The 27126-nt window shown below is 33.6% G+C and overlaps 1 protein-coding gene across 1 annotated transcript in view; it reads right to left on the bottom strand.

Moving 5' to 3' along the window:
- Positions 1–27126, bottom strand: part of LOC149540531 (phospholipase A1-Igamma1, chloroplastic-like) — a 110843-nt gene that overhangs the window by 66529 nt on the left and 17188 nt on the right. Inside the window, exon 2 of the mRNA XM_089802704.1 lies at positions 7344–7660. Coding sequence (XP_089658830.1) covers positions 7344–7660 — 317 coding nt within the window. The remainder of the gene's footprint in view (positions 1–7343; positions 7661–27126) is intronic.

Here is a 27126-nt window from a genome sequence, read left to right as displayed (position 1 = left end):
CTAGGATATTATCAAGTATGATCTCACCCATGTTGTGCAAGACTTCATAAATAAAGGGAGATTCCTAAATTGCTAAATCAAACATACATTGTTTGTGTTCCAAAGATTGGCAAAGCTACTAAGATGGAGGATTATAGACCAATCAGCCTCTATAATATAGTTTACAAAATCCTATCCAAGATCTTGGTTAATAGAATGAAGCATCTCTTAGGAAACTTTATTATTTCTTCCCAAAATGGGTTTCTCCTAGGAATATAGATTTTGGTAGGCATTTCCAAAGCCTATATGATAAAGTGAGATGTGATTTTCTTTATGATATTCTTGAGAAACTAGACTTCAATGTGAGATGCATCTTGTTTGTTAGATACATAGTTAACTCTATTTAATTTGTTGTGCTCTTTAATGGAACCTTAGGAACAAAATTCAAGACCACAAGGAGGGTGAGATAGGGGGGTCCTCTCTCCTTGTATTTATTCATTATTGTGGCAAAAGTTATTGAAAGGGACTTCATGGCTATGGAAGAACAACCTCAGTTAAAGGGAATTAAACCAGTCACCACTCTCCCCCCAGAGGTGATACAATTATTTGTAGATGACATGTTTCTCTTTGGGATTGTGTCTACCAGGGAAGCTGATATTGGAAGAATGTACTGGGGGAGTATATATGCTATAGTATTAGGACAGCATATCAATTATCAGGATAAAATCATGAGAGAATTATAGTGCCAAGAGACTACCCTCCTTGATACATATTTGGGATTACCCCTCACTATTAAGTAAGTGCCTCCCCAATTTTGGAATACCATCATGGAATGTATATAGAGGAATCTTGTGAGGTGGAAAGGGAAGGTTTTGAGTAATGTTGGTAAAGTACAACTTCTTATTGCCTCTATTCAAGGTATCCCTATTTACTTCATATCCCTATTCAAAATCATTGGTAAGGTTAGAGACTCTATTGAGAAGATCCAATGTAACTTTCTATGGGTGGGGATGGAGGAGCATTCAAGGTTAAATTTTGGTCACTTGGGATAAAGTCCACATGCCAAAATCTCAAGGGTAGTTAAATTTAAGAAGAATATTTGATCTTAACAAAGCATTGATGTCAAATATTGGATAGAGGTCAATTAAGGAGGTGGTTGGGTGGTGTAGGATCATGAAGGAAAATATATGATTGGACATACTTTCCAATACAATCTTGGAAATAATGGTCTTCTAGCAAGCTCAAGGATATTGACTAATATTGTGAATAGTCATAAAGTTCTGAGGAAAGATATCTGATGGGCTATGGGGGATGGGAGGTGAATTATATTTTAGGAGGATAACTAGTCAAGTTTCACCCTAGACCAATATCAATTATGTCAGCTAAACTAGGTGTGTCTAAACTAATTTGGCTCAAAGGTGAATAGTTATATTGATAACAATGGGAGATGGATTAATCTACAATAGAGACTCTTAGCTCATCCTCTAGCCAAAAACCTACAAAAGTGATTAAGCAAGATATGAGTCTTGGCTTCCCCAATGGAGGATTGTGTGTTGTGGTAGCATAATATCTCAGGAGACCTTAGTGTTAAATTAGCCTACAATATCCTCATTGGTCCAGTGAAATGCACGAATTTGAAATATGTCTAGAATTTGTGGATCATTCCTAAAGTGAACTATTTTTGGTGGATGACATTACATGGTAGCATACTTACAATTAATAATCATAGAATATGGGGATTCTAGTTGGTCAATATGTGTGTCATGTGTCAATCATTGGAAGAAACTACCTCCCACTTGTTGATTCACTATCCTTATGGTAGGGAAGTTTGGTTGGTCATCCTTCTTAGATTTGGTGTTCAGTGGGTTTTCAATGACAATCTCCAATAGTTTTTTCATGAATGGGAGATCCCTATTTACCATACACTCATAAGATTACTATGGGAATTGATTCCCCTATATGTCTGTTGCCAGTTATGGAATAAAAAAAAAATTGTATTTTTAGGGATAGATTACTAACACTCTCCAATTGATTACGAACACTTTACATGAGTGTATCTCTCATTGGAAATGGCAGACATCCTCTCACCCCTAACACCTTTTGAATGTGTTATTGTGGATAATTGGAAAACTAAGGATTTGGCCTCCAAGGTTGACAACTCTAAACTATTGGCCAGGCAATGTGATAAATGGAAACCTCCCCCCCCCCAACCCTTTCTAATTCAAACTTAATTTTGATAGTTCCAAAAGGGGGGCGGGTGGGGGGTGCGCAGGGTGGGTTAAGGTATTGTAGGTGACATTATAAGAGATAAACATGAAACCCTCATTATGGCCTATTCTTGCATCTGGGGAGAAAATAGTAAAAAAAATGGCAAATTTATGGGTCTATTTTGGGTAGGTTAAATTTCCAACCTACAGGATAAGCAAAATTTGATTGTGGGGGCAGATTCTCAGTTAATTATTGAAGATTTAAAAGGAAGAAATAGACTTGGTTGGGATATATGCCAAATAATTAAAGATGGTCATAGTTTAATATTAAGACTCTGGAATGTATCTATTCAACACATTTACCATGAAGGTGATGGCATGGTGGATGCATTGGTGGTGACAAGACATGAAACTATCAACATGTACCCCTAGGAAAATATGCATGAACTTCTATCTAATATTCAAGAATTAATTAATAAAGACACCAAATGTTGTTGAGATCTTTTATTAATTTTATTTATATGGCCTTGTGGATGGAAATTATTAGTTGGGGTGGCTTGCTAAAAGGTGACTATATAAGTATTAATTTAGATAGGACCATGATTTGATAGAAAAAGGGTGATAAAGTTGGAAAAACCTACCTAAATTGGTAATTTAATTGTTGCAAAATTTGGTTGGATTGTGTTAGAAGGAAAAGGATGTAGATTTTTAAAAGTAAAGGTACTCACATCAAAAATAAAGCAAGTGGAGTTTTAAATGAGGTGGAAAGTACCAAAGATAATAATGAGTTTTTGTGGATCGAGCCTATTTAGTGGCATTATTTCCTAATGTCATTGTATTTGGGTGTCTATCATTTCATTATTTTAAGTGACAAGTTTTTGGGTACTCTCTCTATTTTTTCTAGTCTCTATTCACACTAAGTTGGGGTTATATCAGATATCTCAAAAGATTTTATTAAGGACCTTAGTGAGAGTGGGGAATCGGTGAGAACCATGTTCATATTGAGCTGAGTACTATTGAAAATTAAAAAGAAGTGGCATGGACATATCTAAGAGAGGGAGGTTTGGTATCATTTATGCAGTGCAATGAAGGATACAATGGACCAATGTCTATCTAGTTTGTGAACTCTTGGACTAACAAGAGGGTGGTCATGAATGAGATCTCATTCAAGATCAACAAAGATGCCATAGCTAAGGTTGGAGGTTTCTCACTGGAGAGAAGAAAATAGAGTAATAAAATATGTGTGGCTGATGAAATGAGTCTCAATCAATTTTTTTGACCTCAAGAAATCCCTATGTGTGATCATGGTGGGTTTGTCAAAATAGAGCTTCTAGATCCCTGGAAGGAGGTATGCTATGCTATTATGTAATTTCTCACACATGAGGGCAAATTTCATATTTTCTACTACTAACATTTCCACATATTAAATCATTTTTGAAATTGTGACCTCATATCCTTCCCATTTTTTCTTCTACACTCTATGGAAGAAAAAATCTTTAGGGTTAGGGAAAAGATTAAAAAAGGGAAACCCTACACTATCATGCACTAGGCCTTTATGTATAAATTATATGATTTTCATAAGAACCTTTTTCCCCATCTAGCCGATAAATGTTCAAGTGATTCTTCCTAATTTGGCTCTTTCTACCTCTACCCCATAAATCTCTACTAAGGTTTTGTCTACCTTGGAAACCAAGACCCCAAAAACCAACCCTCCTAAAGCAAATAAAAATGGAGAGGGATATCTAGATTGTGGACTTGATGTTGAAATTGAAGGTGGAAGGAGGCTATCCCTAAGAAATAAGAAGAAGAGGGTCCATTTTCTCCTTGGAGCTAATCTAGAAAGACCCCCTAGCTCTAAATCCACTGATAGTGGTAAGCACAAACCACATCAGAAAAAACCAAAGAGAAAGAGCTCCCAAATGAAATATATTAGACAAGAGGAAGAAGAAACTATTAGTGAGGGAAAGAGTGAGGATAGTAGTCAATTGAGCCCCCTTCTATCTCATGTCTCTGATACTCATAAGAACAATACAGGCCTAATATACTAGGGGTGAGAAGGGGGAGACTCTCACCTCTCCCCAACATCCTACCAAAAAAGGTGATCAAACCCTTGAGAGGGACACCCCATGTTCCCCACCTACTAATGTTCAAAATAATTTTTTGAGGGTCACTAAAAGAAACCTTAAAAGTCTAGAGGAAAGGAAGGAGATCCTAAACAAGAGGTTTAGTGAGGTCACTAGGTTAACATTGAGGGTGATTCATGTTGTGGCATCCACCCTTCACCTTCTGCATGTGTAGAAATAGGGCCTAACTTCTACAGTGGGAGTGGATACTATGGGTTCTCTTTATATGTTCTTGGTGGATGATTGTCTCCAACTACTAGTGGATAAACTAGAAGGGAGGTAGAAAAACAAGGGGAATTAGTTCCCTCTTTAGTTTAAGTTTTTTCTTTTGTTATGCTTACTATTACAGCACTTAGCCCATGAGGGATTTGTAAATGATTTTTTTATGGACTCGAGTTTATTAGAATGTTTGTGTATTTGATGTTGTATACTATCTAGTTTTCTTTCTCATAGTTAGGACACTTCAATGTGGGATTTTTTAAGATTGAAAAGGCGGGTTGGTTAATTTTAGTTTATCCTGATTGTTAGCTATTCTACAACTTCGTGTTATTTAGGTCAGCCCCCACTTTGGACTACTTTCAATTTCAAAATTAGTTTTCTCTTTTAGAAGAAGACAAACTAAGTATGTTTTCCATTTACAATGACTTTTGGTAAGGGGCTTACTAAAAATGAAGGATGGTGATGAATTTTAAGTATGATCATGTCTTAACAAGACCTAGGAAGATGATGTCATGAACTAGTTAGGAATATACTCAACCATAAGAAAAGGTGATAAACAAGGAACCAATGGAAAGTAATTAAAAGAAAGATGCAAAGTCGATTAAGATGAAGTGACAACTTTTGTGCCATAAAACTATCATCAAATAAGAGAACTCCCATCAAATGTGTCTATAAAATTTTTAAAATGAGATTCCACAAATAAGGAAAAAGTATATGAAAAATAAAAATCTCAATCAAGAAGGCAATGACAAACTTGTCAATCTAGAATGATGGAAGTATCTAGTGAAAGCATATCTACTCATATTGAATCTCTAAAGTAATTATGGCCTCATTTGATATTTTGAAAACTTGATCATAGACATGGGTTGGATTCTTTAAAAACTAAAGAGATACATCAAGAGATGGATGAGCAACATGATTCGTACATTTGACCCCTAAATTTGCATCAAAAAATCATAAGGGTGGGAAAAATGAATAAGAAATTCCAAAATTTCATAATCTACATCATAAAATATGTCTAAAATTTTAACCTCTATAGCCTTTCCAAATACTATACACACAAGGTGTTTTGTGAATAGAAGCATAATAGTAAAAATATGATAATAAATGAAAATTTTTAAGATAAGAGAGTATGAGATCATTGTCATTTCTAAAATTTCTCCCACTTTAAGATAAAAGGTACATCCATTTGCAACTATGATAGTTTTTCAAATACACAAAGATAGTGCCATGATATGGAAATAAAAATTCACAAGATAATTAAATTAATAAAGAAGAATTATTTGGTGCAAAGATATTTGGGGCCTCATAAGGGCATGATTGACACTTATTTGGAAGAACTTGCACTTGCAAAAAAAATACAAAAATACTAGCCTGACACAAATAATATATACTAGGTACAACAAGCTTGAAAGAGAGCCACCAAAAAAATATCTTCCTTCCATTTAAGATTACATGTATAAAATAAGCCGAGATGTATCCTTCTCAAGGAACCTATTTCCCTCACATGATTTATGAAAATAGGTTCCTCAAGAAGGATATCTCTTGGGTTATTCTATATATATATATATATATATATATATATATATATAAACCTAGTAGTCACAACCCAAAATGAAAGACATTCTATATTATTTATTGTAATAACATCTTTGTGTATTTAATTATTCTAATTAGAGTATATTAATAAAATAGTACTATGCTTAGATTATTTCTATGTTTCTTATTAAGAAAAATAGGCTTTAAAAGGCCTTGAAACCCAAACATAAAAATATTAGTCTACAACAGAATGCAAAAGGCTACAAATAGAGCTAGAAAGAAAAAAGAAAGAACATCTCCCTAAACAAAGATACAAACAAAATTAAAGCTAGGGAGAGATTCCAAAAACTAGGGTAACCCACAAAAGGCCAAGGTGCTCAGATGATGTCTCTCAGCATTTTAGCTACATTGATCTCTAGCTTCGATAGCTTGCCTACTACCTCCTTCATCTCAAAAATCTCCTGGTGTAGGGCCAAAGTATCCTTTTTCCTAGTGTTGGATCTGGTTTGCTTCCTTGCACCTTCATCTAAAGTCCTATCCTTTAAGTTGTGGGTGTCAAGGTCCTACTCCTTGTCGATGCTTTGATGGTCCACTTAGTGAATGAACTTCTTGATGTTCTCATTATCCTTAAGGATGCTAGAGCTCTACTCAACTATGCCTTGCATTTTCCTTTCCATCACGTGATTTTTTTTGTTGACTTCTTCCACTCTTTTGTCCATGCTTCATTCATCCTCATTGACCCTATTCTTTAAGCTATAGGTCTCCCTTTCTAGAGTGCTCATTCTATGTTTGAGGTCAAGGATTTCATGGAAAAGCCACTTAGTGGCATGGAAGTTGTCCACCACATTATTTTTTGCATTCTTATGGACATCCATGTCTGATTTCCTCTTAGCAATGTCACTGAGGATGACCAGAGTAGGATCAATCAACTCCTCCAATTGGATTTTGCCCTCTTCATTTTCTTTGACTTGAGTTTTGATTAGCTCCCATTTAATGCCCATATTAGTTGAAGTAGAGTTAAAGTTCCTCCATACCACCTTCCTATCCTTCCCCATGACTGAGCATCTATAAGTACTAGTGCCAAAATCCTTGAAGCCTTGCTTGGGTCCCTCCCTATCGATGGGATCCCCTTCCACCTTCTCACTCTCCTCCCCCTATTTTTCCTTGTTGTCATCTAGGGTTTTCATTTTTCAATTCCCTAACACCGTGGCCTCCTTCTCTTTGTTTGTCGACACTTTGATAGTGATGGTTCTCTTACTCTTCTTTCATTCCTTACCATCCCCTTCCCTAACTTTCTCCTCTGCCTCTGCACTATCTTCACCCATGTCCATCCCTTCAACCCATTCATTGTAACCCCTATTTGAAGAAGTGTCAATGTCCTGTGTGGGCTCAGGGAGCACATTTTTCTCCTTGCTATCAGTTTTGAGGATTTTTCTCCCTAAGTTGCACTGCGGGGTCTCAAAGTCCTCTGAATCCATGTGCATCTCAAAAGTTTCCTCTGTATCTGAAGGCAAATAATTATCCTCAGACTCATTAGAATCTACTTTTATTTTCTTGCCCTCTTTCCTATCTTTGATATGTTTACTAATAGTCCTAGCTTTGAAGTATTCATAGATTAACAACAACAGCCCCCAGTTTTCTTTTCTTTATACTCATTAATAATCATTCATGGATGATTAAAGGTAGAAGGGGATAGAGATTTTCGTCCCATACCTAAAATGGTTGAGTAACACAAAGTGGTAAATGCACATGCAATCAAACCTAGTATCGAGAGCAATATATTTAATGATCGTTATGATCTAGAATAATAATTTATATTTTTGAAAAGTATAATATTTTTTATATTATTGTATTAATATTAATTATAGGGTTAGACAATATCAATGACATAATGGTAATTGTGAGCTTCACATTTGGGAGGTCTTGGTTTAGAGACTACTTGAGCTTAACATATACTAATAATTAATCTCAAAAAGTAATAATAATAATTGATCTATGATTCATCTCATTACTTATCAAAAAAATATTAGTGCTATGGTTTAGAATTAGGATTAATATTGTGGTTACAATTAGGAATGGAATTAGGAATAGAGTTCGGATTAGCATAAGAGTTTACATTTAGAATTAGTATCATGGTTAAATTTAGAAGTAAGGTTAGGATTAGGGTTCTCATTCTTGGATTATGGTTTCAAGTATGATTTAGATTTTTTGATTTAAGATCAACATTCAACATTTAAGATTATAGCTAAGTTTAGTTTTAGGATTAGATTTCCATTTATTTTACATAAGGGTGTCATTTGATTTAGTGTTATTTCATGGTTTAGTTAAATTTAAGGTTGGGCTTTCTTGTTTGGTATAGTGTTAGGTTTATGGTGGTTTTTTGGTTTATAATTAGGCTCAATGTTTAATTTTGTTAAATATTTAATTCATCTTAAAATTAGTCTGACAATTAATTTTTATTTGTCATGATTTAATTTAATTTAGAATTAAGCTAAAGTCTTGAATTAGTTAAGTTCAAGATTAAGACAATGATTAAAAAGAATGCTTAATAGAAATAAAAAATATTTATACTTAACATATACAAATAGATTTTATTTGTATTATTTTGTTATTAAAATATACAAACATAGTTAGTTTCATTATTTATTTCTCTAAGTCTTAGAATATGTCCAAACATTATATGTGTATGGACAATTGATTTTTCTAAATTGAAAAACTTTTTGTTATTAATTAAAAATTTATGAATCATAAATTTAATGTTATATGATATAACTTATTGTTTTTAAGAAACCCAAAATTATCATGCGTTCATTATATATTTTTTATTTTGAAGATATGGTTCGATTTATAAAAAACAAAATTAAAAATAATTTACTTCTTTCAAATATTTCATGTTGTATTTAGTTTCTATTATTGATATTTTTGATGAATAGTCCTTTTCTATTAATAAATAATATACTAAGATTATAATTCACAAAAAAGGGCCAAGGGATACAAGATCACCCCACAAGAGTTCACACGACTGAAGTCGGAATCAACAACTATTCATCAAAAAAACCATATAAGAAGAAACCCTCAAGTAGCTAAAGTAGTGCTAGCTGAGGGGGGTGGTTCATCCTGATCATGAAATCCCCAGTCATCCCTAGGATTGACAGGTAGGCTAGAAACAATCTAGCTATTCTCTAATTTACAAACAATTTTTTCTAAATGTTTTATTATATTTTTAAAATATTTTCTATAAATATTCTTTTTTATATTTATTATAAATATTTTTCTATTATAAACTAAAAGTAAAAGACAAATTCAAAACTTACTATTATTAAAAGCACACTTTTTACAATAAATAATATTAATTTTTAAAATAACTTTAAATCTTTAAAAAGTCTTAAATGAATTATTAGTTACCTTTAAAATAAATCTAAAACTAATTATTGTAGAAATAGAACATTCTTTTATAGATTCTAGTAATTTTAAAACTAAAATATAATAGAAATAGAAATCTTTATAAATTCTAAAATAAAATAAAATGAATGTTTTTTAAGTTATATATATTTTAGTTAAGGACTTGTCTTTTCTCATGCAATGCAATATAATCTTTTATATATATATAAATATAAAAGATTATATTGCATTGCATGAGAAAAGACAAGTCCTTAACTTTGTAATGTACGTTAAAAATTAAGGCAAGAGTCTAGATTGTTCTACTAATGTGTGTTTTTGAAATTAGATTATCTTGTGATTAAATTGCATAATTTAGACCATCTTATGAATAAAAAAATTTAAAAATGTATAATCTCAGTGGCTTCTTCATTTGATGTAAGAAATGTTAGTATTAGATAGACATAAATAATAATTACATGCAAATATAACCAATATCACAAAGGAACAAAGCACACATAAGAAAATAGAAAATGCAAAGATTTAACATAGCTCACCCAATCCCTGGGCCACATATACCAAACCACAAGTCTAATATTATTAGCGAGTGATTTCAATGTAATTACAATCTAGAATCCCTTGCAACTCAATACCTAAATCATCATACATCATAAAATCCCTAACCTTAGACCATTTTATACAAGACTTATGTCACTTACAAAATTAGGGCTAGAATATGTCATCCAATACAAACTAACTCTTACTCTATCCAAAGACCCCGTGGAAAATTAACCCTTGACTTTGATTAGGCTCAACATAACAATAAAAAAAATGCATAAAAGAACAATAATAATATTGCACAGGTGAAAGCATATTTGGATTATAGAAGGTTGGAGTTACAACAAGAGTTCTGGATCATTATGTGTAGAGGCCCTATCTACATTAATTTCATAACCTAATGGTCTCGGCCAAAATTAGCATCAATGAGGAAGAAAACATCATCATAATTTTTTTCAACTAATGATACTAGAATCCTCAATCTCTTCTTCATAGATTGCTTAAAGTCTTCAAAGTAACTGGTCATTACCGACTCAAAATTTTCACCTAATTGTTCAATGAACTCTCCTATATGTACTGCAACAAACTATTTGTCTTCCATGCCATAGTGCCAAATGTAGGAAATGTTTTCTAAACATAAAAGAAGATACATATCAAAATTTATCCAAATTTACACAAAGCAGTCTTTGTTTTCTTTATTGCTCTTAGGTTTTCAATCAATTTTTGTAGCTGCAGCTTGGCAAGATCATATGTATGATCCTTCTTCACAATCTTGTAACCCATATCCACTAAAATATAGGGTACACTATTCAATCTGCTTGATTGGTAAAACTTATGTGCAATTACCCTTACTACAAAACCTATTAGAGGATTTGTGATGGTGTCTATGGTCATTCCCCTCTTATTCCACACACCCCCTGTGTTCTTCTCAATAACTTCTTTAGACTCACTGCTCATAGTCTTTGGTTGATCTAGGGTTGGATTCCCTAAACCCTATGGATTATTCTCTTTGATATTTTGATAGGCCCATTTTCTAACCACATTGAACTATCATGTATCCTACTCAAAACAATCCTAATCCATTCAATTTTGAAGACATTATGGAAATCTAGGGCATGAGTTATCCCTTTCTTTTCTACAATCTTAAATTCTTCCCTTAACACACCATTTTCACAAAGTTTTCCATATGCTTCCCTTATTTCCATGTCACCAATACTACCAATCTTACAATTGTAACACTTTTTGGCATCCTGAATCATTAAAAAAATGTGTGGTATCATAGATAGTGCACTAAGGGATCTTGTTTATATGCAATGTCTAGTATGGTTTTGAAAATAGATTGTTTAACTTCATTGCTAACTAACTAAACATTCAAAACCTCTTTACCCTCTAAACCCTTTGAACTAGATGCCATTTTGTAAAACAAGGGTTTATAAAATTAAAAGAAATGTAGCTCAGCACATGATAAATAACTTGAAAATTTTGATGGAATGATGTCAAATAGCTATTCAAATCTTCTTCAATTGCTTCAGATGAATTTCCAAATCGCCTCTAGCTCTCCTTACTTTATCTCAATTTTGAATGATGTTAAATGAGCAAAAATTGATCAAATACCCTTTTGAAATATTGGAATAAATGTTGAGTGCTTACATAGTTGTAAGCTCAACATTAACTAATTTTTGGCTCACTCAACATCCACAAGCATTTTCATTCATTTGGCAACCATTATGAGCTCAACAGCAACTAGTCACTCTGTTAGCTCGGCATCCTTTAGTATTTCACTCAGCAATCATAGGAAACTTTTCATTCTTGGCAATAACATGAAAAACTAAAGATTTTTCTTTGATTCCTTATAAAACCTTGCATCTTTATTCATGCTTATGTAATCTTTTTAGAACTAAATCCTTTGGAACTGATGTATGATATAACTTTTGAATATCAGTCCCACATACCTCTTGATTGCTTAGTTTGATGAGGTGTGATCACCTGACCCATTGGGTGAAGTGAGACCTTCTCCACTTGATGTGCTACAATCCTCCTTTTTCTTCCATGTCTTGTTCATTTCATTTCAAAAATTCTCAATATCTACCTTCCCTTTTCCTTTATTGAACTCACAATTTGGTGCATTTGACCTTGTTGGCCAATATCGACTGATGTGACTAATCTTCAAAAAACTAAAACAAGTGGTTTAACTCAACCACCTTTTGTCATCACCTCTAAAGTGTATTCTAATACAATTCTCAAGAACATGTCCATACTCTTGACAATAATGACAACTATACCTTGTGTTATAATCCCAGTTATAAGAGTTTCCATTGTTATTTACCTTTGTTTGCATGTTTAATGACCACATGGGTTTGGATCAACACTCAAAATCTCTATGTCCATACTTCTGATAGTTATAAGAATATCCTTCAAATCTTTAAGTGTGCATGGTCTTAATTTTGTATTCATTTGCTTGATGACCTTGTTTGTTGCACTTATGATAGTGAACCATGCTCTTATGCTTGACATTTTCATTTACAGTCTTGCTCCTTCACACATTAGCAGTATACCCTTTATTACCACAATTATGATAGGTTGGTTTAGAATTCTTACCTTTGTTACTCCTTTATTTTGCACTTTTGGATGACTCTTCTTCTTCAGTACTTGTGTATCCCGGTCCAAATGTATCATTGTTGAATATAGCAGATCTCAATAATTGCTCAATGTATTTGATGGCTTTACTTGGTTTATTGAAACTTTCAAAAAATTATTTTTCCCTTTTTAGGTCATTATCCAATTTCTCATTCTACAACTTCAAAGTTTCTATCTCAATGTCCTTGATACTCAATTCATAGTTAGCATTCATCATTTAATTCAAAGTATCTAGTTGCATGTTAGAAATCATAGTTAGCTTTGATAATTTCTCTTCTAGTTTGTTGGTCAAAACTCTTTTGTCATCTTCAATCATGGCTTTGTCTTCCATAGCTTTCTTTTTTTGTTTAGTCACCTCACATAGTAGTATGGCTTGTGATTCTATCTCTAACTTGAGATTTCTAATTTCTTTAGCTTGGGCTCTATTCTTTTCCATTAGATAAGCAACTATTGCATCAAATTCATTGGAGTCTCCATAGGCGAATAGCTTAGTAGTGTCCATATCTCTATATTGTGTGTCATTCTCCTCAACAAAAATTTCCTTCCTTCTCTTTAAAGATTTATTTAAGTCTTCTATTGCTTCATTCAATTGATGTAGAATGAGTTGTATTTTAATTCCCTAATTCTCAATAATATTTCCCAACTTGTAGACTTCCATTTCCAAGATCTTTCCTCAAAGCTACATGGCTTCTCTTCTAAAGAACTAGGCTCTGATACCAATTTTGGAATTAAAATAGGAAAGATAAACATCTAAGAGTGGGGGTGAATTAGTTCTTTAGAATTTGACCCATAAAACATTCACCACACATCCATCTCATACATTCAATAAGTAAACTAGAAATACCATATAAAACATGTACATCTAAATCATGTAAACAAGTAAGCATTCACACATATATGACACCAGATATGATTACCTAGAAACCCTCCAATGAGAAGGTAAAATTGGGGTGGGGATGACACCCACAAATCTTCACTACTATAGTAATAAAGTGTATCCAATGAAGGTTACAATGTTTGATCATGAGACATGATCTACCCTGTGAAAGGTCTACCCTATTAAAGGATTACAAAGACTGTTAGGTCTTACCCTATTAAAGGATTTCAACACCATGCTAAAAGTGTGTTTTTTTAAAGGGCTTTAACTCACAATAAAGTAAGCACCTTGTTAGAGGATTTCAATGCAGCCTATTAGGACTACTCTGTTGAGAGATTTAATTGATAAACCTGTTAAAATGTCTTAGCATTGATCCTGTAGCTAGAACTTTGTTGCTTGATAATAGATCACCTCTAAACTGATGTATTCTTGATCCTTGTTGATCAAAAGTCTCTCTATTGTTCACAATTTCCTTCCTTTATTCTCCTTTAACTGATTCTACAATACACTTTTAGATCATAACACCTTGGTCACTATGAATGCTCTATTTGCGCATGCAAACTTCTCTCTTTGAGCCTTCCACATAAATAAGAATTTTGGGTTTTTCCCCCCTTAAGAAGACCTTGGTGACCTAGGGTTAGGTATAAATCAATAGTTGTGATTCATTCTTTTTGCCACTTAAACCTTTCCTTTACCTAATTGGATGCATGCACTTCATGGGGATTCCAACTTAAGATTTTTCCTTATCACCAAAATATCATAATTCAATCTTTAAGTTGGCCCAAAAATGATCTACATAATAGTGTGTGCCAATACGAACAACTATGACAAAACTATGTTACTCAACGTTTAAAATCCTCAGCATATACTAATTTCTATACTTTGACTTGACATCTGAATGACTCAGCATACATAGCTTAGTTGGCTTCTAAATCACTCAGCATACACTATCTTCTTGGAACTCAATATGGACTAGACATGCTCTATGTTGTGCTTAGCATATACTACTTGTTTGGCATGAACTAAGTAAATGACTTAAGTTTATAGATAGTCACTAGTCAAAACCAATATGAGATCAACAGAATCCATCATGTCCTAGCTGAAGCCAAGTTTATCAAGGATAGTTCATCCTCAATTGCTCAACTTGCCAAAAATGTAGATGGAGGTAAGGATATATCTTCACCCTACTTCATTATTAAACCTAATAACAAAATGAGGGTAGAATTAGATAAAGAAAATAAGAGGTTAAAGAAAACTACAATTTTCTTTGTTGGAATAGACCCTCCCAATTTACCTTCAAGGAGTTTCCTTAATGACTAGTTTCAAAGAGTATGGGGTCCCAAATTAGGGCACCATTTTAATTTTAGTTGAATTTTGTAGAGAGGTTTAATTTTAGTGATATTCTACAACCCTGACTCCCAAAAAGTTGTGGTAGATAAACAATTATAAAAAATTCGTAATATAGAATTTAGGGCATTGCCATGGTCTCTCAAATCACTTAACAATAAAGTCTTGGCCCTTGCAAGCCCAAGATGGATTACCATTATCAATCTCCTCCCCTTTGTTTGGAACTTCATTCTACAATTACTCATCTTTTGGAAGCATCATTAAAATTGATTTCTCTAGTACCCTAATCCTCAATGCTGATAAGAATCCTCATTTTAATCCTCCCTAGTGTAGATTCCCCTTATAATATTTGCTTGGATGATGGTACCTCTCCCATTTGGTTCCCTATTTTTTATGTGGGAGGGCTTAGGGCTTAATTCCTATTATTTTTGTAGAAAGGAAAGGCACAAAAGGAAGGACTACCCAGTCCTTGCTAGTAAAAAGCCCCATAGTCTTAATTCCTAGCCTCCTCCTAAACTACCACCAAAGCTCAAGCCCATTATCTCCTCCACCCATGAAGATTCCATGAAAATTTGTATTGACCTCCCAAATTCTCAATGGATAAAGGACTATGAAAATCTTAGAGCCTCTTTGGATTCTTTGAGGGAGCAATTTGTTGAGCCTCTAGAAAACTCTAAATTAATGGCAGTGCAAGCCTCCTTAGAAGATCTAGCAACCTTGCCATATGTTCAATCCTTAGACTTTGGGCTCTACCAAAATCCCTTTGCTACTATCTCTCATCCATTAAATGCTTAGCAGGTGGTATTGAGATTTCTAAAGGATGAGGCTAAATTGGATTTCAAAGGCTCATCCTCCTTGATTGTGAAGCCTTCCCCTAGTCTTACCTAGATTAGAAAAGTGGTTGCCTCTCCTCCATCACTTATCTCTAGGGATGAATTTGACTTAGAGAAGCCATCAATTTTGGATAAAAAAGTCCCTATTACCCCAAACATATGTTATTTGAATGAAGATGAAAGACTTCATAATCATTCCCTCATTGTCATCCTAGCCCCACTGAATCTCCAATTCATTTATTATTGAGGTTGATGAACCTAATGTTTATAGTGGTGAAACTAAAAAAATTCAATCTCCCTAAGAGGATAATTTCTAAGATAGGGAGGTGTAGCCTATTATCTATCTAGAAGTTGGAGTGAGGGAATGCTCCAAAATTGATAGTGTTGCTAAAGAGGACACATCTATCTTCTGTGTTTAGAAAAGTACGGATAAGAGGAAACAAAAGAAAAACAATACCCCTCTCATTCATGAAAATGGAGAATTTTTAAGGAGGAAAATGGTAGACCCTCTCAGATGAGTGGTCATATTAAGGCCTTCAAGATGGCCAAAAAAAATGTTGCAATGCTTGAAGGGCTTTCAGAGCCCTATGGAGAGTGACAAATAATCACTTTCATGGACATGTTAAAACTATCTTCATGGAATGAAAGGGGTTTGGAAACCTCAGATCAAAAGTATATTGTTAAGAGATTCCTAAAGTGGGAAAAAAATATTGATATCATTTTTCTTCAAGAGGTCAAGGCAGATGTCTTTGCACTTGAAATTTCTCTCAAATTTATATGGAAGTATACAGTTGCCTTCTCAACTAAGAATACTAAGGGGAAGGGGGGGACTTCCATTCTAGTAGGCCCTAAATGGAGGAAATAAATCATTAACTTAGGGAATTCACCCTATAATAGAGCTTAATGGGTGTCTTTTAAGGCTGATATATTTTAATTTTGCATCTACTTAGTTTAAGTCCCTAATGATCACTCTGACATAATCAAGTTATGGAAATGGTTAACCTCTATAAAGAAATATCCCTTGGATTTTAGTAGGTGACTTTAATATGGTGGAGAGGTCCCAAGATAAGATTGGTGGCCTTAAGTTTGAATGGAAAGGGAATGAACATTACTTTTGGTCCAGAATGATGAGCAAGCTCAATCTCATAGACCCCCTTGCTGATTTGAGGCATCAATCCTTGGTTATTTGGTTTACTTGGCCTAATTATTAGTGAGAAGACAAGAGGATTTATTCTAGCCTTGATAGAGTCTACTTTGACAAGAATTTTTTCAGTCACACCAAGCACTCTGATAACAATCATGTACGGGTCCTTCCTTATTCTCTCTCTAATCATCACCCTATTTTGGTTGAAATCTTCAAACTTGGAGTCCTTGATTCCAGTTTCAAAGACAAAAAATCCTTCTCTCCCAATGTCTCATTGTTGGAAGATCAAGATGCACTTGCTACTACCAAAATTATATAGTGGTACAATTCAACCATTTGCAAGAATGTAAAACCCATCTTGAAATGGAATCAAATTGTTAACACTTGGAAAGAATTATTCAAAACCCTGGGGAAAAAAGCTAAGGATGGAAGAGCATTGGAACTCAATTTGATCAACTTCCTAAAATCAAATGAATCCTCTCTTCAAATCCAATCATCCAACCCTCAAATTCTTGAGGTTGCCACTAAAACTAAGCATGACCTAAGGATACTTCAAACTATGAAGATTCAGGGGGGCAAAGTTCATTCCATAGTTAATAGTTAAAGATGGGGAATAGAGGTTCAAATTTTTTCTTCAAAGTTTTGAAATATAAGGAAGAAAAATACAAAATTGAATGTGTGTGAGAATGGATACAACTACACATATCTAGAGAGTGTCCTTTTTACTTTCACTAGATTTTATAAACTAGTGTTCTCCTTAGAAGATGTTGGTGATAACATGATAAGAGCTAGGAGTAAGATTCAATTTACTATTCTTAAGAAACTATCTAAGTTGGATTCTCTAGTTGGAAGCACCAATCTCCCTTGTTGAGATTAAAGATTCCATATCCACTTTGGGAAAAGAGAAATCCCTAGGACCGGATGGGCTACCTATGGAATTCTTTAAGATCAACATAGATTGGATTAACCCCACTCTCCAAGAGTTACACCAATTTTCTCTAGAAGAAGGTTCTTTGGGGAAGGACATCAATGCAAGACTCATAAAATTAATTCACAAGGGAGGGGATAAAATTCTAATTAAAAATTGGAGACCAATTACACTCTTGAATGTTTGATATAAAATCCTTGCAAATATCTTGGCTTCTAGGTTAGTGCACATTCTCTCTAGGATTATTAGCCAGGCTCAAATTCGTTTTGTCAAAGGAAGATATATCCTAGAGAACTACTTACTTCTTGGGATACCATGGACTAGGCTATATGTTTAGAACAAGATATTAGAATGCTACTTATTGACAATGAGAAAGTGGATGATGGGATTGAGTGGAATATCATCTTCATGATGTTGAGGGCCTTATGGTTTCAAGAAACCTTTCTTCACATGGTACTTGTATACTCTTGAAGGATGCTAATGTTGAAATATATGTGAATGGAGTGAGATTAAAACATTTTTGACTCTCAAAATCTATCAGGAAAGGTTACCCCCTAGCCTAAGCACTATTTTTGATTGATCCATATTACCTCCTAATTCATCCCTTGATCTAATTGGTTGCATGTATTACATAGGGATTCATAATATACCTCCATACTTATCTCCCATAATCATAAAATATGATTATGTTGGACCAAAAAAAATTTACCTAGAAGTTTGTGCCATTAAAAAAAACTATGCCAAAGACTTTTCACTCAACATCCAAATACTCTAATGTGCATCCCTCACTATGCTCCTAATATTGTAACTTGGCTTCTCAATAGCTTGGCACTTTATATTTACTCAACACCTCAATCACTTGGCATGTATAGTCTTGTTGGCACTTGAGTTTCTCAAAACTAACTATCTATATTTCTTGATAGGTATTGGTTGACAACTTATACTCGTCATGCTTTGATCACTTGGCTCACATTGATTGCTCATCTCACTCTAATCACTTAGCATACACTATGTGCTCAGCTTGTACTATAATTATGCTAGATTATGACTAAGTGTTTTGTCAATTCCTTGTCAAAACCAATCTAATATTAATAATCTCCCCCTTTGATATGAATGGTAAAAACACTTTTTCATGGCATATACACTATTATTTATGCATAAGTCAAGTCTAGTATATACTTCATTACTTAGCTCATATACAAATTTTGCAAATTTCAAAATTTGCAAAATTTGTTGATCTTTGCATACCTTACTACTCCCCATGAGTAAATGCTTCTATTCTATTATGTCTTCATACCCCTGTTGAGTACATATCTACCTTAACAAACAAAAATTCTCAAAATTTTATATTCCCTCTTTTTGATACTTATGTCATTTTGGTTATACACTTAGAGTTTTTTATCCAAAAATGGCTTGTGTAACTCCATGATTATCTTCAATGGTGCATCACATTTGTTTCATGCAACCTCTAGTGATTGAAACTAAATATCTTGTTGGGCAACAAGGTCAACTAAGCCATCATGACTTGAAAGATGTGAATCTTCTTCATCAATATCTCTGCATAGGCTAGTTCCTTATGCACCACCTCCATGCATAGAGTCAACATTGATTAGATGTTGATCAAGGTAGACCAAATATTAGCATCTTGGAAAGCCTACCTTGAGTGGATAGTAGCCTCTAGAAATGCACTTAACTTTGACTAGGAGATAACTTTAAAGTGTTTCCTGTGTGTTGCAAATCTCCTTATAGTTGGTCAATAGCCCTTTGTGTCTCCTATGTGAAATTCTTCACATTTCATAGTTTAGTGTACATATAGAGAGAAGATATTCTCTAATAATGTCTCGACACTCTCCATTTTGGTTGCTAAGTCAATTTATCTAAGTGCAATAACACTTGATATCTTTTCCAATACATGTGTATGGAACTTCCTTTTAGACCATTCAAATAATTTGACATTTGAGTCTAGCTCTTCATCTTTTATCTTGTCCAAAATGGTGACAAGTTGATCTACAATAGGCTTTTTTCCATTTGGTTCCAAGAGGCTGAAATAATCAATGAATATATCATTGATATCATGTACCACTTTCTTTTGCTTGTGTTCCCTCCTTAGAATTTCCCGCCTCTTCTTTCTTTGTACAGCATCTTGCAGTATAAGTTCATTTCTTCTTTAGTGATTGTGTTAAGATAAAACTTAAGTAGATTCATCACTTCATCAAGACTTACATCACCATATGATGTAGTATCAATACTAAGTGGTGTGCTAGAGATCGGCCTTGATATCTACAATGGATTCTCATGTATACTTGGCCTTTGATGAGTGTGGAGATACTAATAGGAGATGTAGATACTAGTAGTATGACTAGTTTTTTTATTTCTATCTACTCCTCTATCTTAGTAGCCAATCTCAACTCCTAAGTCTTGTCCTCCACTTTCTGAGTTTCACCCTAAAATGGTGTATAAGATATATGACTTGTTTCCTAGCATGCTTTCACTTCAATTCCATCATTGTGAATGATTAGTAATGTTAGAAAACCTAAACTACTTAGGCTCAACAATGATGTTTCTATTTGTTGTGCCTCTATCTCTTTCATCTAAAATAAATTATGGATATGGTAGATGTAGCAACTGTCTATACTAGGTTTTCACTTTAATCTCTTTGAAGATCATGTGTATCTATCCCTTTCACTATTGTAGATTGAAGGGGCACATGTGATGTTTCTTTTGTTTTCTCCCCTGCAAATGCAAGTTCTTCCTTCTCAATCTCATTCACTCTCACCAATATAGGATTTGTGAATAGTAATGCTACTAAGGTGGAGTTTGCCAATATCTTCTTCAAATATTACTCAGTCAAAGGATTTATTTTTGGTGCTCAAAAAAATCCTTGATAATAACCACTGAGTCCTATTGACTCTCCTATGTTTCATGTGGTGGACAAACACTTGACACTTGTACATCCTATTGTTCATCTTTAGTTGTGGCCTCTTCTGCAATTTCCTTAGTCCCTTCCACATCAACTTCTTTGACTTGAATTTTTGTTGCTTGTGCACCTTTTTCCCCATCACCTTTCTCAGGTTCCTTTATCTCTTCATCTACTTTCCTTTTTGTGGCCTTGGTAGATAGATCATAAATTTCCTTCCAAAGCAATGTGCTTTGAGTCACCACTTCTTCTATCTTATTCCTCAAAATCTTAAAATCTCTATATTTGGGGGAAAATCTCCCCTCGTATTTGTTCATTTCTTTAACCAATATATGCTTGTTCATAGTAGGCATAACTTGGGCTAATTGAGCCTCTCTTATTTTCTTTTCACTGGTCAAACTAAATTTCCACTTTTGCTCAACTTGGTCATATATACTTTTAGGTAAGGAGTTTCCAATCTCTAGTGGAGTAGATTTAAATGTAGCCATCATCTCATATATGGATTCTTCAACCTTATTCTTATCTACACTCCCTAGTTTATAAAATTTTACGTGTGAAACTAGATAAATTTGCATTGGTAATGATAGTTTCACACAAATTATCCATGTCAAAAGAGGGATTGTGGCTTACCACCTTGTATTGACTCAAGTTGCCAGATTTGGTCTTCTCCTCATCTGAATCTATTGAGTTCTTCTTTAATCTTTTCTATGTCTTCTTATCAGGCTCACTCAGCTATGTTATGTCAAGTTTCCTCTTGTCCTTAAGCTTTACAACTTTTGTAGCTTGAACTGTGTATTCCCTTGTGCTTGACCTAGTAGTAGGTACAATAGGATTTTGTTGTGCTTTCTTCACAAGCTTCTCTATTTTCTCAACAATTTTCTCTTTAGCTTTCCTCTTCTTGGCCTTAGTATCCTTGTGTGCTTCCTCAACTTCTTCTCCCTCAATACCTTCTACTTCTTCTACTTGATCCACACCTAGGCCTTTAGTTAATTCTAGTGGGGGTTGGTCTTGTTCTTCCTCTTCATCATCATCTTCTTCTTCTTCACCTCCTTCACCAAATCTCTCCTTTATCTTTTTCACTAGTTTTTTCTTTTTTCTAAGAACTTTAGTTTTCTTTAGGCCAATTGTTATCCTTGATTTGGCTTCCTAATAATTACCAAATGAGGTGACACTCTTGTCAATATCTTTTACTAGTAGATTTGTAATTATTGTAGAGGCCTCGTCTACATTAATCTCATATGGCAAGGGCTTCATCCATCTAACCTTGGGCATTGTTTCTTGTGCATATGTATAGTCTACATCCACTAGAAAACAAACATCATCATAATATTTTTCCACCAAGGATATAGGAATCCTTAATCTCTACTTCATGGATTTCTTAAAATCCTCAAAGTAACTAGTCATCACTAACTCAAAGTTATCTCCAAGTTGTTGTAATATATTGTGCAATTTACCTATCGGTCTTCCAAGAAACTTGACCAAAGGTGGGGAAGGTGTTTTGCACATAAAATAATATGCAAACAAGAAAAGAACCAAATTTTCATGATGCACTTTTTTCTTTCCTGATGGCCTCAAAGTTTTCTTATTTTTTTGCAGTTGTAACTTAGTAAGGTCATAGGAATGGTCTCTCTTTACTATCTTGTAATGCAAATCTACAGCCATACATGAAACACTTTAAATTTATCTCCTAGTCAAAGCCAAGTGCATTTCTAGAGGCTATTGTCCACTCAAGGTAGGCTTGTTGAGCTACAAGCACAAGATGCTAATAAATTGGTCTACCTTAATCAGTGTCCAATCCATTTTGACTCTGTACATGGAGAGGTGTTGCATAAGGAACTAGGCTATGCAAAGACAATGATGAAGAAATATTCTCATCTTTCAATTGACCTTGCTTCCCAGCTAGATATTCAATTTTAATCACTAGAGGTTCGATGCAACAACTAGGATGCAACATCAAAGATAATCATGGAGTTACACAAGCCATTTTTAGATAAACACATTCTAAGTGTATAACACAAATGACATAAGTGTCAAAAAGGGGGAATATAAAATTTTGAGAAAATATTTTGTCAAGGTGGATATCTACTCAATAGGAGTATGAGAATAGAATAGAATAGAAGCATTTACTCAGGGGGAGGAATAAGGTATGGAGAGATTAAAAAAAATTGGTTTTCTTCCCTCAAGAATCCATTCTTACATAACTTACTGTAAATATCCATTCTCTCCACCTCACCTACTTCTCCAATCTTTCCATTATAATAGCATCTAACATCTTGGATCATTAATAATCTTAGTGGTATCATATATAATGCACTGGATGGGTCTCCTTTATATGTTATCTAAGGAATAGCTTAGAAAGGGGGCTACCTAACATCATTACTTATCAATTGAATGTTGAAAACTTCATCCCCCTATTTTCTAACATTTTCAAAAGAGCTATATGCCATTTGACTACTTAGGGTGTATGAGAAATAAAGTGGTGTAACTCGGAAATGGCTAAATACCTTTTAAATCTCATGATTGATGACAAGTAGCTGCTGAATCCAATTCACAAACACTTGAATCTCTTTTTACAATCCACCTTCATGATCTTTCTGTGCTCTATAAACTCTGGTAAGTGAAACTGAGTCAAAAATTGGCTACATAACCCTTCATATTCGATATTAAATGCTTAGTTCTTACAAAACTATAAGCTCATCTATCATAGGATTTTCAATTCACTTTAACACATGATTTCCAATATGCTTGGCTATAACTATAATATTGTTTATGCTTGCAAACAACTATGAAATATTCCATGCTCTGAACCAACATAGGAAATTAAAAAACTATGGACTTTCTCTAGGTTCTAATCACTCCATTGCATCTCAATTCATGCATATATAATCTATTCAGATTCTTAGATTCTTGGAACTAATGCATAATATAACTTTTGAAATATCAGACCCATACATACCTCTTGATTTCCTAGTTGGGGGTAATGTGATCACCTAGTCCATTGGATGAAGTGACCTCATTTGAGCTTGATTTGTTTCTATATTCCTTGTTCTTCCATGTCTTTTTCATATGCACCTTTACCTTCTCAACATTGACATTTTCTTTGCCTTTACTAGGTCCATTACTTGGCAATAGTGACCTAGTTGGACAGTTTCTGCTGAAATGACCACTCTTGAGACAACTAAAGCATGTAGTCTCACTCAACCATCTATTGTAATTACCTCTAAAATGTGTTCTAATGCAATTCTAAGGAACATGTTCATATTATTGATAATAGTGACAATTGTACCTTGTGTTGTAATCCTAATCATAGGAATTTTCATTGTGATTTCTTTTGTTTGCTTTTTTTAATTTCCACTTGGCCTTAGATTTTCTTTATGTCCATACTTCTGACAATTGTGGTAGTATCCTTCAAATCTCTAAGTTTTTATGGTCTTAGTCCTTCATTCATGTACCTGATTTCCTTTCTTATTGCACTTATGACAGTAACCCTTGAATTTTTGCTTAGGGTTCTGATTTCCACTATTGCTCCAGCAAACATTTGATGTATGACCTAACTTTCCACAATTATAAAAAGTGGGTTTGTAGTTCTTACCTTTGTTGTTCTTTTTTTCACCACTTTTAGAATATTTTCCTTTCTCAATATTGGTGTATCCCAATCCAGCTATATTATTATTAGGTATTTGAGATTCCATCAATTTCTTAAAGTATTTTGTGGTTTCATTGGGTTTGTTGAATCTTTTAATGAATTCCTATTCTACTCTTAGTTCATTTCTTAGTTGATCATTCTATAAATTTAGGGTTGTAATCTCGATGTCCTTTTCATTAAATTTATTGTTTGCAAGCATCAATTGATTCATTGTATCTAGTTTCATGTTAGCAAGCTTTTATACATCAAATATCTTTTCTTCAAGTCTATTAGTTAGTATCCTTTTATTATCTTCAATCATGACTTTGTCTTCCTCAAATTTCTTTTTATGTTTAGTCACCTCACATAGCAATACTGATTGGACTTCTTTTTTGCAATATGGTTAGATAGATGTCTTGAAGAATTGTCATTTATGGCAACATGTATTTAGTATTTCATTTATGCATTTAGAGTTAGAAAATTGTCTAAGTGTTAGACAGTTTGCAACAACATAGAGAAAGATGTGATGTGTACAAATGAATCATTAAGAGTTAGCTTATGCATAGTTGAGGAAAGCTCAATGGCATTGTCATGATGACATGTACCAGTACTCAAGATGTATATGGATAGTATGACATGATTGATGATTGAAATACCAGTATGGGTATTTGACAAAGAAGAATAGAGTATAGTAGAGAATTAAGTTGTATGAATTAAGGGGGAGATTGTTGGCAATCTATATGGTTAGATAGATATCTTGAAGAGTTGTCATTTATGGCAACATGTATTCAGCATTTCATTTATGCATTTGGAGTTAGAAAATTGTCTAAGTGTTAGATAGTTTGTAGTGGCATAGAGATAGATTTGATGTGTATGGATGACTCATTATGAGTTAGCTTATGCATAGTTGAGGAAATCTCAATGAAAGTTTCATGTTGATGTATACCAGTGCATAGATGTGTATGTATAGTATAGTGGGATTTATGATTGAAATACCAGTATGGGTATTTGATAGAGCAAAACAGAGCATAGTAGAGAATTAACTTATATGAATTAAGGAATTGTTTTTTTAACAAAATAATTACTAAGTCATGATGAGCCAAATTTGTGAATGTTAATCCATAAGTTATTTTATATTATGTCAAGCATGTGAAGACATGATGGCTAAATGAGGAAAGATTTGCTAATATACAAGGCATAAGTAAAGATCTTATCTTTCAAAGATAAGTGTGTGCCATGTGTGTGATCTATGTGATATTTGTTATTGATGTGAAGTCAATTATATTATATGCAAACTATATCTAATGTAGGATCAAGGCAAGTGAAAATTAGAATAGTAAGAAATGATTTTATGTATACCTATTATTGTGAAGAACTTCATTGTATATATGCATGTTAGGGCAGTGTGCTCTTCTTACATACTATGTATTTGACCTACAAACTCCTAACAAGGTTGAGGCTTCTAGATAACAAGGACTCAAGACACTATATTTACTTCATAGACTCCTAAAAGGGTCAATATCCTTAACAAGATTCTCTTTTTTAGTCGAACATCTAGTGGATATCATCCCCACTAGGGATTTCCATTGCTCAGGGTTTCCCTAGTTAAATAATAATAATTTTATGAGTTCTCTATGTGCATGGTTATATTTACTGTTCAGCATTATTTTTTTCCTTTCATATGAAAGTTATAAAGTAATTAACAATATTCAATTGTGGGAAAAAGTTTGTAGAATACTAATTCACCCCCCACCCACTCCCCCCCCCATCCCCCCTCTCAGTATTATCTATTTCTCACAATTGGTATTAGAGAATAGTTACTCCGAAGAAGTTTAAAAACTTGAGTAAGATCTGTATTGACATGGAATAGGTTAAGAAAAGCCTTGAAGAAGCTCTTGAATATATTGATCTTCTTACAAAATAAAGAGATAACCTGAAAGATGGACATGAAGATGCAAAATTCTACATTAGTAAACTGAAAGACAAGATTAATGATCTGAAATCTAGCAAGGAATCAATTCTATAGACTAGTGCTAATGATGAAGTAGGAAATCTTGGAAAAGAAAATGAGATCTTGAAACATGAATTGAACATTGTTGAACTTAAGTTGAGTCTTAAGAAAGATGGTAGTAAAAATGAACATGATTTCAAAAATTGAGAATGCAAACCTTAGATCCTATTTGAGTCAAGTAACATCTTAATTAGATACTATCAAGATTGAGCATGTAGAATTAGTAAAGAACAATATCATTGTGAAAGGAGAATTGACACAAGCTAAGCAATAGTTAGAGAAACTTTATTTAGTAATGAAAAGATTGATGAAAAAGATATTTCAACAAAGACATTCTTATGATAAGATGGGAATTGAATATCTTATTGGAGAGAAATTAGCCAAGAAAGTGGAAATTAGAAGAGAACCAAATCTAGTTATTCAATCCCCTAAATAATCTAATCTAAGTAAGATAGAATCAAGCACCATGACTAAAGTATCAAAGGAGATTGAATTAGTTGATTTACTAGAAAAACTTGATGAACCTAAGAAAATAGAACAAGTTGGTAAACCTAATCAAGATGAACCACCCAAGGAAACAAGACATGAATTTAGAGGTAGATGTTGCATATGCAATGAAGTTGGTCATGTAATGCCCCGCCAAGGGATCCAAAAGAAATAACCTAAAGTTTCACTAAGTTCGCTAAACATTTTTTTTGTTAAAGTAAGAATGTATAACATACACATCAAACACATAGTAGCAGAAGCAATAACATGTAATCATCGACAAACATACATCGCAAGTTACATTTCTTAAGGATCCCT

The sequence above is a fragment of the Cupressus sempervirens genome, chromosome 9, assembly GCF_028749045.1.
Source record: "Cupressus sempervirens isolate cs-2001-9-10 chromosome 9, ASM2874904v1, whole genome shotgun sequence".
Lineage (NCBI taxonomy): Eukaryota > Viridiplantae > Streptophyta > Pinopsida > Cupressales > Cupressaceae > Cupressus > Cupressus sempervirens.
This window is presented reverse-complemented; position numbering and strand designations above follow the sequence as displayed.